The sequence below is a fragment of the Anomaloglossus baeobatrachus genome, chromosome 3 (genome assembly GCF_048569485.1).
Source record: "Anomaloglossus baeobatrachus isolate aAnoBae1 chromosome 3, aAnoBae1.hap1, whole genome shotgun sequence".
Classification (NCBI taxonomy): Eukaryota; Metazoa; Chordata; class Amphibia; order Anura; family Aromobatidae; genus Anomaloglossus; species Anomaloglossus baeobatrachus.
The window spans coordinates 440,983,396-440,998,514 of NC_134355.1; the positions used below are offsets into that span (position 1 = coordinate 440,983,396).

The 15,119-nt window shown below is 44.3% G+C and overlaps 1 protein-coding gene across 1 annotated transcript in view; it reads left to right on the forward strand.

Annotated features, from left to right (window-relative positions):
- LOC142295399 (organic solute transporter subunit alpha-like) overlaps positions 1–15,119 on the forward strand; it is a 55,719-nt gene that overhangs the window by 24,271 nt on the left and 16,329 nt on the right. Inside the window, exons 6-8 of the mRNA XM_075338501.1 lie at positions 2,525–2,636; positions 5,563–5,709; positions 9,697–9,802. Coding sequence (XP_075194616.1) covers positions 2,525–2,636; positions 5,563–5,709; positions 9,697–9,802 — 365 coding nt within the window. The remainder of the gene's footprint in view (positions 1–2,524; positions 2,637–5,562; positions 5,710–9,696; positions 9,803–15,119) is intronic.

The window sequence follows — 15,119 nt, forward strand, 5'->3', positions numbered from 1 at the left end:
GCCACGGGTAGTCCTGGAGGTACCACGGGCAGTCCTAGAGGTACCACGGAGAGGTCCTAGAGGCGCCACGGGTAGTTGTAGGCTACGGTGGCCTGTTCCACAATAACATCGGTGGAGGGATCAAGCTGCGACAGGGGACGGTCCCTAGAGACTGGAGGAGTGCAAAATCATCTCCAAACAGTAAAAACCGAGGCCCAGGGAAGGTTGTAGACTCCCAGGGCCAGAACCCATAGCAGACTTCCAGAAAAGGGGGAATCAGCCGACAGGTGACCCCCCAGCCTGGAGGCTGTAGTGGAGGCCAAGCCAGGTCCATCCTAACAAAGGCAAGGCTAAGGAAGACAGCAGAAGAAAGAGACACTAAGAGAAGGGTACCGGCTTTCACTCTCAGAATCACCCAGAAACGGCGGAGGTCCCTGACAGTGGTCCCAGCAGTCCAAGGGTCCCTACAGCTGTGACAAGAACTGTGAGTAAAGAACTTGAACTGCACCCTTGAAGTGGTCTCTGTTATTTTAGCTGCATAGACATTCACAAGCACCAACTGTGCCCCGGGCATTGCTCCACCTGTGGGGAGCAGTACCACCATTGCTGCCATAACACCATCCCGGAGGCCTCACACAGCAGCGGCGGCTTAATAGCCGCATACCACAGGTGGCGTCACGAACACAAACTTTATTCACCTAGCCACATAATATACTGACACCCACCAGGGCCACGGAGCCGGGCCCAGCCACCACTGACTACCACCGGACTAGTCCGGCCCGGCACCGGGTGTCCCATAGCCCTGGGGTGGGCGAGTCATACAACTGATTGTTGTCCTATGGACAGACTCTCCCACCTCATCTGTAGATCTCTGCAGTTCATCCAGAGTGATCATGGGCCTCTTGGCTGCATCTCTGATCAGTCTTCTTGTTTGAGATGAAAGTTTGGATAGGCGGCCGGGTCTTGGTAAATTTTCAGTGGTATGATACTTCTTCCATTTCACTATGATCGCTTGCACAGTGCTCCTTGGGATGTTTAAAATTTTAGAAATCTTTTTGTAACCAAATCCGGCTTTAAACGTCTCCACAACAGTATCACAGATCTGCCTGTTGTGTTCCTTGGTCTTCATGATGCTCTCTGCGCTTTAAGCAGAACACTGAGACTATCACAGAGCAGGTGCATTTATACAGAGACTTGATTACACACAGATGGCTTATATGTATCATCATCAGTCATTTAGAACAACATTGGATCATTCAGAGATCCTCAATGAACTTCTGTAGTGAGTTTGCTGCACTGAAAGTAAAGGGGACTAATAATATTACACGCCCCACTTTTCAGTTATTTATTTTTTAAAAAGTTTAAAATAAGCAATAAATTTCATTCAACTTCACAATTGTGTCCCACTTGTTGTTGTTTCTTCACTATAACATTAAAATGTTTATCTTTATGTTTGAAGCCTGAAATGTGGGAAAAGGTTGAAAAATTCAAGGGGGCCGAATACTTTCGCAAGGCACTGTATGATAAAGCTTTAAATACCAATGTTACAATTATTATTATTATTTATTAGTATAGCGCCATTTATTCCATGCGCTTTACAAGTGAAAGAGGATATACGTACAACAATCATTAACAGTACAAAACAGACTTGTACAGAAGGAGACAGGACCCTGCCCGCGAGGGCTCACAGTCTACAGGGAATGAATGATGGTACAATAGGTGAGGACAGAGCTGGTTGCGCAGTGGTGTACTGGACTGAGGGCTATTGTAGGTTGTAGACTTGTTGGAAGGGATGGGTCTTCAGGTAACTCTTGAAGCTTTCCATGGTAGGGGAAAGTCTGATATGCTGAGGTAGAGCGTTCCAGAGTATGTGGAAGGCACGGGAGAAATCTTGTATGCGATTGTGGGAAGAGGAGATAAGAGAGGAGTAGAGAAGGAGATCTTGTGAGAATCTGAGGTTGCGTGCAGGTAGGTACCGGGAGACTACTATATATAAATTATGGTTGTTATCTTAAATAATCTCATGGTTTAAATATTAGTCTTGTGGAATAATTATGATCAGCAAAAATCATACAAATTGGCAGGTGGTTTATTAAGCCATGGAAACTCAATATTAATTGTCAGACCCCATCCAATCAGAAATCTAATGTCTATGTGTCCCTGCTTTTAGCAACAGGTGCATTTAAATGGTGATGTTCCATTAGAGAAAAATATGATGAATGTGAGCTAAACTATTCTTCCTATTCATATAGTAGTATTCAGCGTACAGTCTGGCAGAACTGCAGAACAGCTTTTATTAAGTTTTCCATTGTTTAATTTGCTTACTCATTACTGCAGCAAACTGATGAAACAGTCAGTGCCCACGTCATGTCACATCCTGGATTTCACCTCTGTACAGTAATATTTCAAGGACTTCACTTAACACATGCAATCAAATTTCTCAAAGCAAATAGAAAGGTTTTTAGCTTGCCGATAGTATAATAAGTCTTGTAAAGTTTCTATTTATCAGAACAAGCCCTACATTTAAATCTATTTGCTTTTGCAGGCGGAAGGTGAACCTCTTCATCGTGGGTGTCTTCCAGATGGCATTCTTGAAACCTCTTTTTAATTTCATTGGCTTGATTCTCTGGGCTGATGGAATTTACAATCCAGAAGATGTAAGATATTTAAGTTAACATTAGCTATTTGATATTTTGAGTAGTAGATTTTCGAATGAATTACTGCCATAGACCATTAAATGGAATCTGTCAGAAGGAATTTATGCCCCAAACTGTTTATATGCACATATAGCCCTTCCAAAGGCTACTCCATTCCACTGTTGCTGAAAAATCAATATTTGAATTATTTAAATTGATATGCAAATGAGTCTGTAGATCTAAATCCTCCGTCACTCCAGGTCTATTCCCCGCCCAACACTTCCTCCTCCTGCTTGACTGATGGCTCCTTTTCCTGAAGTCAAACAGCGTAGACGTGGTCAGTCAAGCAGGAGGAAGCTACGCTGGGTGGGTAATAGAGCTGGAGTTACAGATGCTTCAGATCTACAGTAGCTCTTCATCTTCTTTTGCATATTAATTCAAGCCCAAAAGTTACCAATACTTTGCCTGCTCTGACATTAACATCAGCAGAAAAACTGTGCGTAATGATGGGATTCACAGCCAAGCAGCTCTGTGAAAGTATTCCATCACCAAGCACAATGCCAATAATTGGGTGGAGTGGTCTAAAGCATGCCACCACTGGACTCTGGATGCCAGTTGTAGACTCCCTCAAAACCTGCAACACCTCTATCATTGTGCTGTGTGATAAAACTGCACATATTAGAGTGGCCTTTTATTGTGGCCAGCCTAAAGCCTGCTTTACACGTTGCAATTAGTTGTACAATCGCATTTGCGATGTGACACGCCCAGGTTGCATACGGGATCTTATGAGATTGCACGTAGGTCGTTCATTTGCTGTCACACGTGCGTTAGTAGTCTATGTTAAATTGATCAATTTTGTGTGCGATCCTTTAGATCATGTGTTCTGTGACGTATGCATTGGGCACCCTTTTTTTTTTTTTTTTTTTTTTATTTATTGACTTGCCAAGCATGTGTAATGTGTAGGGATGCATTTTTTACTATCTCATCTGCCATTCAGCTCTGCTACATGGCCGCTGACAGCAGACACAGACAGCCATGTAGCAGAGCTGAATGGCAGATGACAGCAGACACAGACAGAGCCGCACGATCAGAATGAACTCAGGTTAACTTCACCCGACTTCATGGTCATGCTGCGGCTCTGTCTGTCTCGCTTCCTGATTAGCGGTCACCTGTGAAGGGCTCACCGGTGACCGCTAATCCCCTGAGTGACTGAAGTGAGCAGCCCTCTCTCATATACTCACCGATCCCCGATCTCCGGCGCGGCGCTGCACAGCATTCACACTGCTCCGGCGGCTTTCACTATTTTGAAAAAGCCGGCCGCTCATTAAACAATCTCGTATTCCCTGCTTTCCGCGCCCACCGGCGCCTATGATTGGTTGCAGTGAGACACGCCCCCACACTGAGTGACAGGTGTCTCACTGCACCCAATGACAGCAGCCGGTGGGCGTGTCTATACTGTGCAGTGAAATAAATAATTAAATAATTAAAAAAAACGGCGTGCGGTCCTCCCCAATTTTAAAACCAGCCAGATAAAGCCATACGGCTGAAGGCTGGTATTCTCAGGATGGGGAGCTCCAGGTTATGGGGAGCCCCCTAGCCTAACAATATCAGTCAGCAGCTGCCCAGAATTGCCGCATACATTAGATGCGAGGAAGAGCTGTGGAGAATAAAGCGCAATAGGGTCTTACCCTTATAGGCACAGGGCAATAGGCAAGGGGAGCAATTATACTCACCAACTGTAGTTGTGACAGTCACAACTAATGTATTCGCATTTACAAATGGATCCAGGCAGCGGCAACCCAAAGCGGCTGATAACAGAGAACAATTGTAGAAAAAGGGTTTTTATACCGCGCCAATGATCACAAATCTGGAAGTCGGATTGATGTGGCTTTATTGTAGCATAGGTCTACGCGTTTCAGGAGCTCTGCTCCCTTCCTCAGGACCATAGAAACAACATCAAATCAAAAAAATTGGGGGGACCGCACGCCGTTTTTTTTTAATTATTTATTTCTCTGCTCCATAGTGACATGCCCACCGGCGGCTGTGATTGGTTGCAGTTACACAGCTGTCACTCAGCGTGTGGGCGTGTCTCACTGCAACCAATCATATTTGCCAGTGGGCGTGGAAAGCAGGGAATACGAGATTGATTAATGAGCGGCCGGCTTTTTCAAAAGAGGAAAAGCCGCCGGAAATTTTATAACAGCAGTGCAGCACCACGCCAGAGATCGGGGAACGGTAAGTATGAGAGAGGGGTACTCCATTCAGTCACTCTGGTGATTAGCGGTCACCGGTGAGTCCTTCACGGGTGACCACTAATCAGGACGCGACACAGACAGAGCCGCGGTATGACAATGAAGTCGGGTGAAGTTCACCCCAGTTCATTCTCTACGCGCGACTCTGTCTGCTGTCAGCGGGTATGTATCTTCGACATTGTGCATCACAAACACGCATAAATTCACACGGACAACACATACACATGTCCGTTATTTCTCTCACGCATAAACAGATAATTAACACACACACACAGCTAGCATACGGCATTCACACAGATGGCACACGGACACAAAAAAAGGACACAAAACGGAAAACGGACCCAAAAAAAGGACGTAACACACGTGCGTGTTTTTTCAAGGACGTGTGAAGGGGGCCTTAGACAAATTTGTGAACAATATTTCAGAGGAAAAGGCCTTTTGTTTACAAAAAGTCTTAGATTTTTGCGTTCAGCTGATAAAAAATGGGAGCAAAAACAAAAAAAGTGTTGTGTTTATATTTTTGTTCAGTATACATGCTCAATTTGTAACATTGATATGTTTTATTATTTGGCAAAGCACAGTGTATATTTATAACCGCTAAGTGATGGAACGATAGAAGTTGCCACTAAATGCAGTATTCTTACTAACATGTAAGCAAGTCTTGTAATTTACAAAGAATATTCTGTGAGTTTTAGGTCTCCGGCACCAGTGCGGCACTATGGATGAATGTGGTCCTTGGCTTCTGTACAGTTTTAGCGCTATGGCCAATTGGGATACTTTTCCGTGAGGCCAAAGTTCACTTGGCTGAATTCAACATGGGAACAAAATTTGCAGTTTTTCAGGTAAGAATCAGGGGGAATATTTTCTAATTTGTCATAGTTTCCTTTATATCCTTATTAGCAGTAATAAGACTTTTACAGGAGTAGACAGATATGTATGGGAATCATGTATTACATTTTTTTTTTTACGCCAGTCTTAAACAAAAAAAAAAAGTCAGTTGAAGTAAAATGTGCCTAATTTGCACCATGGCTAGTGCAATTTTTTAGCGCATGCTAGAGATTGTATATAATACAGTATATACGATCGTAATAAAATAACACATGCATTACATAGGTATTTTTGACAATTTTGTTTCCAAGTTTTCATCATTTACATATTAAAATGTCCATCGATCCTGTGATTTTCATTATTCCAAGACTTTTACTTTGTGGTGATGTATTTTCATTGTTGAGGAGCAATTCATATATACAACCCCTGGCAAAAATTATGAAATCACCTGGCGCTGAGGATTTTCATTCAGTTGTTTACTTTTGTTTAAAAAAGCAGATCACAGACATGACACAAAACTAAAGTAATTTCAAATGTCAACTTTCTGGCTTTAAGAAACACTAACAAAAAATCATGAAAACATAATGTGCTAGCCAGTAACGGTTACTTTTCAAGACCAAACAGGGGGAAAGATGATGGAATCACTCAATTCTGAGGCAAAAATAATGGAATCACCCTGTAAATTTTCATTCCCAAAACTAACACCTGCATCAAATAAGATCTGCTCGTTAGTCTGCATCTATAAAGGAGTGATCACACCTTGGAGAGCTGTTGACATAAATCATGGCTCCAATATGACATGTCAATTGAAACAAAGGATAGGATTATCAAACTCTTAAAAGAGGGTAAATCATCTTGCAATGTTGCAAAAGATGTTGGCTGTTCACAGGCAGCTGTGCCTAAAATCTGGACCAAATACAAACAACCTGAGAAGGTTGTTAAAGGCAAACATACTGGCAGCCCAAGGATAATATCAAAGTATCAAGAGAGGAAACTTAAAGCAATATGTCTCCAAAACAGGAAATGCACAACAAAACAAATGAGGAACGAATGGGAGGAAACCGGGATCAATGTCTGTGACCGAACTGTAAGAAACCGCCTAAAGGAGATTGGATTTACATACAGAAAAACTAAACAATAAAAAGATGACTGCCTGAAGAGAACATGTAAATTTCCACAGTCATTGATGATATGGGGCTGCATGTCAGGTAAAGGCACTGGGGAGATGGCTCTCATTACATCTTCAATAAATGCCCAAGTTTACATTGAAATTTTGGACACTTTTCTTATCCCATCAATTGAAAGGATGCTTGGGGATGATGAAATCATATATCAAGATGATAATTCATCATGCCATAGAGCAAAAACTGCGAAAACATTCCTTGAAAGAAGACACATAAGGTCAATTACATGGCCTGCAAATAGTCAGGATCTCAATCCAATTGAAAATCTTTGGTGGAAGTTGAAGAAAATGGTCCATGACAAGGCTCCAACCTGCAAAGCTGATCCGGCAACAGTAATCAGAGAAAGTGTGAGCCAGATTGATGAAGAGTACTGTTTGTCACTCATTAAGTCCATGCCTCATAGACTGCAAGCTGTTATAAAAGCCAGAGGTGGTGCAACAAAATACTAGTGATGTATTGGAGTGTTCTTTTGTTTTTCATGATTCAATAATTTTTTCCTCATAATTGAGTGATTCCATAATTTTTCCCCTTGCTTGGTCTTGAAAAGTAACCGTTACTGGCTAGCACATTATGTTTTCATGATTTTTTTTTAGTTTAGTTTTTTTTTCTTAAAACCAAAATGTTGCCATTTGAAATGACTTTAGTTTTGTGCCATGTCTGTGATCTGCTTTTTTTAAACAAAAAGTAAACTACTGAATGAACATCCTCAGAGCCAGGTGATTTCATAATTTTTGCCAGGGGTTGTATAAAAGTTTCAGAGTTTTAAAGATTGAAGGTAGATATAATTCCATCGAGTTCAACCCACCACAGGTAGACCAGAAATCTCTCGTAGAGCAGAGAGGATCCAGAGAAAGACAAAAACCCCATGTTGCAGAACTTAATTGTCTTATTATAGGGGAAAAATTAATTTCTGAATTATATTCTGTTTACTGACACACCTGCACACACACGCTATATACAGTGCTCAGTGTAAGTGAGAACACCCAATTTTAAAGGAAAGATTTTAATCAATATCTCACTGAATATAATAGCAAAGATCGGAAAACATTGTGTTTCCTCTACAGTGCTGGTGATGAGTTTACAAAAAATGACAAAGATGAATGAGTACTGCGGTTTTATTACCTACATGTTTCAAAGTGGTCCAATTTCTTTATGATGTAGCCACAACAGAATATCCTGAAGAAGCAAGACAACTTTGGAACGCGTAGATAATAATACTGCAATATTCATTCATTTTTGTCATTTTGCGCTGTCCCCTTTATAGTGTCTTACTGAATTAAAGGGTATATCCAGGACTTTAAAAAAAATTGTGCCTAAGCATGAACAGGTGCCATTGTTTGCCGACACAAAGCGATGACAGGCCACTACTGCTGTCGATTCAGCGTCTTCCATTGACATTGCGTCAACAGAGCGGCGGATTCTTTTCCATTCTACTCTGTAGACAGGGAACGACAGCTGTCGTCATTCTGATTGACAGCCAGTTACCTGCTGCCTAACTGGGGGAGCTGGCTGTCAATCAGCATGACATCAGTTATCCTGCCACATCTACACAGCAGAGTAGATAAGAAGCCGCCACTCTGTTGATGCAATGTCACTCGAAGCCAATAAATCACCGGCAGGAGTGTTCTTTGACTGCTTTATGCTGGCGAAGAATGGCGCGGCCACAAAAGTCAGGTAGGCAACAACTACCTGACTGTTAGTGCTTAATTACCTTTTTTTTTTTTAAAAAGTTCTGGATATACCTTTTAATAACACATTCCAAAATGTGGACAAGTCTGAGTTTCATACAACTTTTGTAACCCATAACTTGAAAGAAAGGTTAATAATATAACTTTCATTACAAAATCTTCAGTTTTACTTATATTAGTTGAGTATTTTGCATGACCCCAAGATTTTTAAGGACAGCACAAAGTCTTTTAGGCATGGAATGAATAAGTTGGCGACATATGGGAAAATCTAAATCTTGTTCTACTGACATAGACTTATATGGGGTTCGGCATCTAGGCAGATGTTCAGGTACAAGTCCGGAACCTTACTTTATTTTTTTTTTTTTTATTTTTTTTTTAAAGTCTGGCCAGAATTGCCAAACCTGAACATCTGTGGGTTCACTCATCTCTATTGGTGAGATGATGTTTTTATCCTTTTAATATATTTCAATCATCATATTATATAGCACCGGCGTACTTACAATGACACATTTTGCCCTTCTACCCAGTTAATTCTTCAATTTTCCATTAGATCTAGGACATCATGTAATTAAAAACAGACTGGCTGAATCCTTCTAAGCTCTATGTAGAAACAGGAAGTATCTTTTCCCTGCATGAGTCATCATTAGAACTACAAATCTAGGTAACTGAAAATACTTTATAGTTCTAATGATTACTCATGGCACATTTTTAAGTTGCTGCTGTTAGAGGCAGGTGCTGGCTATATAACACAGGTGGCACCTGTCGCATATAGAGTGAGCTCTTCTTCTAAGCCTGTGCCATATCCTGGTACCAGACGTCAGGAAAGGGTAAATGTTTTCATCCCACCATAACAACCTATTACCAATAAGGATAGATGAAAAGTTGCTGATCTCCAGGAGTCCAATAACCTAGAACCCTACCAATACAAAGTGTGAGACCTTGTAGTTTCTAGTCTGTATAGAATGATGGTCAATCATGCGCAACACTTTTAAATTTACTGTCTACAGGACTGACGAATATAGCAAAACCTGGTCAATTTATGTACTGTAATATTTCAACACTGAAACATTATGTTGTACACATAAAAATAATAAATTAAACATTTTCTTTTCCAAACTTTTTTTTCCAGACATTGCTAATCCTGACCACGCTGCAGTCCTCTATCTTCAGTATTCTGGGCAATACCGGAGTACTTCCTTGTGTGCCTCCATATGCATTTAAAGCCAGATCTCACTGTAAGTTAGCTAACCATTCTTAAATGGGAACTGTACTTTTAACAAACTTTGCAAAAATTGATAGTAGAAGTGAATTTAAGAAACTTTGTAATGCCCTTTCCTCCACTTATGAGCTACTTCTTCCTGCTTCCTGAATTCACCATCCACTTAGGAAAAAAAATTGAGCTCGGCTCAGGCTTATACAAGACAGACTGCCAGCCCTGTGAGGTGTCAGATGATACCTCCGAGGATACTCTATGAAGAGGAGAGGATAAGGACAAGCAGAGGCAGGCACCGAAAGATAGTGATGAGCTTTCTAACAAGGCTTTTTTTAACTTCACTTCAGAGCTAGGTCCAGGCCTACACTGCTCAGTACAGCTGTCCTCCATACTGGTTTCTTTCTGTGTGCTTAGGCATGAAGAGCAGGAACCTCTTCGTATGATGTGCTGTGTATGGGAGACATTATTGCAGTTATGCCGGCGTCACACGGTACGATATATCGGGCGATATGTCGTCGGGGTCACGTCGTTAGTAACGCACATCCGGCATCGTTAGACATATCTAGGGGCTGGCTGGCAAATTTTGGCCTGGGGGGCAAGCAGACAGCAGTGGCCCATGAGGAGCGACCCATCCTTATTGTATTTACCTCCGGCTGCTTTTTAAATTTAAAGAGATGGTAATAATAGCAAGCTTTCGAGACTACGCAGCCATTAAAAGGTATCAACCACTGAGGACTTCAGTTCTTTTAAACAAACTTTTTTTTATCTCTACTGGGCTATGTGCGCATGTAGCATCTGTCCCTGCAGAAATTTCTGCAGCGATTTAAACAGCACATGTGCGCTTCAAATCGCTGCAGAAAGAGTCCGTAATGGAAAAAAAAAAGCCGATTTCATGCGCGATTTAAACAGCACATGTGCGCTTCAAATCGCTGCAGAAAGAGTCTGTAATGGAAAAAAAAGCCGATTTCATGCGCTCTGAGTGCAGCCCCTCCCATAGACAGAGCAGGGAATGAATGCAGAGCGCACGGAATAAGTGATATATCACTTCTTAGAACGCGCGCTTCGGGCAGCAGCTGAAGCGCTGCGCTCTTATACGCCACGTGCGCACGTCTCCTGCATAATCTTCATAGATTGTGCTGGGGATGCAGGATGCATGCAGTTACGCCGCGGTGCAGGGTGCAGCATAACTGCATGCAAATACGCAACGTGCGCGCATAGCCTAACACGGTACAAAGATATATTTTACCTGTAATATAAAGAGTAGAGGCAACAATGCTTTAAAAAGATAAAGCCGAAGTAATGATGATGCTCTTGTGGTGAAATGCCGACTAAATTCTCATCCACATCTATCAGTGTCCTAGACTGTAATCAGCACGTAACCAGAAGACTGGAGTCACACTTGCGATTAACTCGTAAACGTTAACTGTAAATGCTCCTGTACATAACATTACATGAGTAGCAGCTGCTGAGAGTAAAAACTGATTGCACACTGAAAGCACACTGACAGCATACTGATGAAATGTGAGAAGAAATCGTCCGACTTTCTGGCATAAGAATCGGATGGATTTTACACTCGCAAGTGTGATTCCAGCCTTACTGTGCAAAATGCATACATTCGATCACTACACCGGGAATACAGGGGAATCCCGACAGTGTGCACAACGGTCTATCACCATTCATCAGTCTGCTGTCACATAGGGACTACAGAAATCTGGCTAGAGCTTGGAAAACAGTGTTGGGAAAAAAAAATGTTGATTCATATACACTCGCTTCCTTTATAAAACAGACAAAACCGTCCACCTAAAGAAGCCTCATATGAACTTTTTCTCTTTCTATGTGTAAATGTTAGTGTAGTGTACTGTCAGTGTGTTTAATATAGTCACCTGCCACAACCTTCTCCTGTGTGCTGCACCACACTGCTCCTCTTCTCAGGCACATCACCGCTCTGCAGACGCTCTAGGTCACATTGCACTCTGCGTGACCTACAAGAGCCTTTTACAATGCAAGTCTATGGAACATCCAAACAAGGTTACATAGACTTACATTGTAAAAGAGCCTTCCAGGTAACAAATACCCAGTATACAGGACAGGAGAAGTGGTACTGTGCAGTGTATATATACAGAATAATACAGATACTGAGGATTTCACCCAGTATACAGGACAGAAGTTGTACTGTGCAGTGTATATATACAGAATAATACAGATACTGAGGGTTACACCCAGTATACAAGACAGGAGACATGGTACTGTGCAGTGTATATATACAGAATAATACATGTACTGAGGATTACACCCAGTATACAGGACAGGAGAAGTGGTACTGTGCAGTGTATATGTCGCGGGCGGAGGAGGGGACGCCGCACTCTCCCTCTGCGGCTCGGGTCTGGCTGCCGCGGCTGCTGCGGCCTGCCGCTGCTCGGTGGCTCGAGCGATGGGCCGGATCCCGGGGACTCGCCCGTGAGTGAAAAGGGGAATTGGTGTTTTGGGATAGTTTATTGTCCGTGACGCCACCCACGGTTGTGGTGATTTGTTAACACCACCGCTGCTCTGTATGGGAAGCCCGGGAGTGATGGTATGGAGCAGCCAGTTGTTGTGTTGCCCCTCCGTGGGTAGGGGTTGGGGTGCTCCCGGGGCCCGGTGATGGGATTGGGATGGTGGACAGGCGGGCTATGGGGCTTGTGGAGGTGCAGGGGCGCAGGGGCAGCGCTGTGCCGCACGGCACGGAGGTACTCACTCAGCCAGTAAACATGACACAGTTCTCGGTAAACAAACAGCTGGTTGGACGGGTCCCTCGGACGGTTCACGGTGCTGATGTTCCCTGCAGTTAGCGGTGACGGTCTCTTCCCTGCACCTATGAAAGTCTCTTTGGTAGCGATGGGTTCCCACCGGTTACCCACTCCTCGGCTTCAAGCTGGGCCGAAGGAGCTCTACTCTTGCCCGCAGGCGCTGGCCCTGGGAAACTGGTGCCTTGGCGGTGGCGGTGTCTTTCCTTATCGATCGGACTGTTGCCTTCAATCGGGACTTGGTTGTTAGGAGACAGACGTCCCCTTCAAATGACGGATTTGGCAAATTATGGCGACTCCTAGCCTTGCCGGGATCCGAAAGGCCCCTGCCCTGGTGCTGACTGTTCTTCGTATACTGCTAAGGTACCGCCGGGTCACTACCCGTCCGCGGTCCTTCCAGCAACCTCCGAGCAATCCCCCTGCAGACTATCAACGCTGTCTGCTGACCTTGCTGTCACAGTCCGGGGCACACACCCGGACCAACTTCAGGCTTTACTACCGTCACTTTTCTGTCACTTCAGCTTCTCTCCTTTACCACTTCACTGTTTTACTCCTTACTCCTCCACTTCCCTAGCTTCACTCTCTTCCTCACTCAAGCTCTGCCTGAGCTCCACTCTTGGTTCCTCCCGCCTCCAGGGCTGTGTCCTCCTCGGTGGGCGGAGCCAACCGCCTGGCCCACCCCCTGGTGTGGACATCAGCCCCTGGAGGAAGGCAACAAGGATTTTGGGTTAGCTTGGTGTACCTGCAGGGAGTGTGGGGTGCGTGTGGTGTTGTGACCTGTGACCCCTGGCTTGCCCAGGGCGTCACATATATATACAGGATAATACAGATACTGAGGATTACACCCAGTATACAGGACAGGAGACATGGTACTGTGCAGTGTATATATACAGAATAATACAGATACTGAGGATTACACCCAGTATACAGGACAGGAGAAGTGGTACTGTGCAGTGTATATATACAGAATAATACAGATACTGAAGATTACACCAGTATACAGGACAGGAGAAGTGGTACTGTGCAGTGTATATATACAGAATAATACAGGTACTGAGGATTACACCCAGTATACAGGACAGGAGAAGTGGTACTGTGTAGTGTATATATACAGAATAATACAGCTACTGAGGATTACACCCAGCATACAGGACAGGAGAAGTGGTACTGTGTAGTGTATATATACAGAATAATACAGCTACTGAGGATTACACCCAGTATACAGGACAGAAGAAGTGGTACTGTGCAGTGTATATATACAGAATAATACAGATACTGAGGATTAAACCCAGTATACAGGACAGGAGAAGCGGTACTGTGTAGTGTATATATACAGAATAATACAGCTACTGAGGATTACACCCAGTATACAGGACAGGAGAAGTGGTACTGTGTAGTGTATATATACAGAATAATACAGCTACTGAAGATTACACCCAGTATACAGGACAGGAGAAGTGGTACTGTGTAGTGTATATATACAGAATAATACAGCTGAGGATTACACCCAGTATACAGGACAGGAGAAGTGATACTGTGCAGTGTATATATACAGAATAATACAGATACTGAAGATTACACCCAGTATACAGGACAGGAAAAGTGGTACTGTGCAGTGTATATGTGACACCCTGGACCAGCCAGCGGTCACAGGTAACAACACACACACACCTCCACTCCCAGTAGGTCACAGCAGTCACCCCCATGGAGACCTGATTGCCTCCCTCAGAGTCAGTCAGGCACATCAGGTGGGCGGAGTCAGGCGGATAGACACGCCCACCGAGGAGTCTGGCTGGCCTGAGGCAGGAAACACAGACAGATAGTTCCGGACAGAGGAAAGGAGAGGAGGTGTGAGGAGAGTTGAGAGGAGTAAAGCTGTGTGGGACCTGGGTAGGAGCCCAGGATCCCCATCAGTCAGGCAGGCAGACGGTGGTGGCCGCCTGCAGGAGACCGGGAAGACGACCGGTGGAACCGTAAGGGACCGGGACAGGGTAGGAGCCCGCCGGAACCGAACCGAGGAGCCAACAGGATACCGGAGCACCAGGCAGGGTACTCAGACCCCGAACTACTCCAGAAGCCACTGGGTCTTAGTCGAATTAACTGATTGCAGTCTGGACCTCAGGGGTCCTTTCCCACCCAAAGTCCCGATTGAAGGAAACAGCCCACCGATTCCGGATAAGCGCCACCGCCAAGGGCCAGAGATCCAAAGGGCCAGTGCTTGCGGGCAAACGGGCTCCTCCGGCATACAAAAGTCGGGGAGCGGACTACCGTTGCTTAGGCATAGGAGTCAGCAGCTACAATTAGAGGTGCAGGAGAAAGGCGACACCACAAACCTTACAGGGGAGACACGCAGCCGGCTGCGGGCACCGATCACCACCGAACTTGGTTTACCAGTGACTCAGTGTCGTTTAATCATGAGTACAACAGTGCCATCTGGCACCGCACTGCACCCTGCACTCCAAACGGGCGCCGGGACAAACCGCCCCTAGCCAAGGAGGGGTTAACACCAAGCTGCGCCACTACACCACTCCCGGGAGTCCCCCACCTTCACCGCAG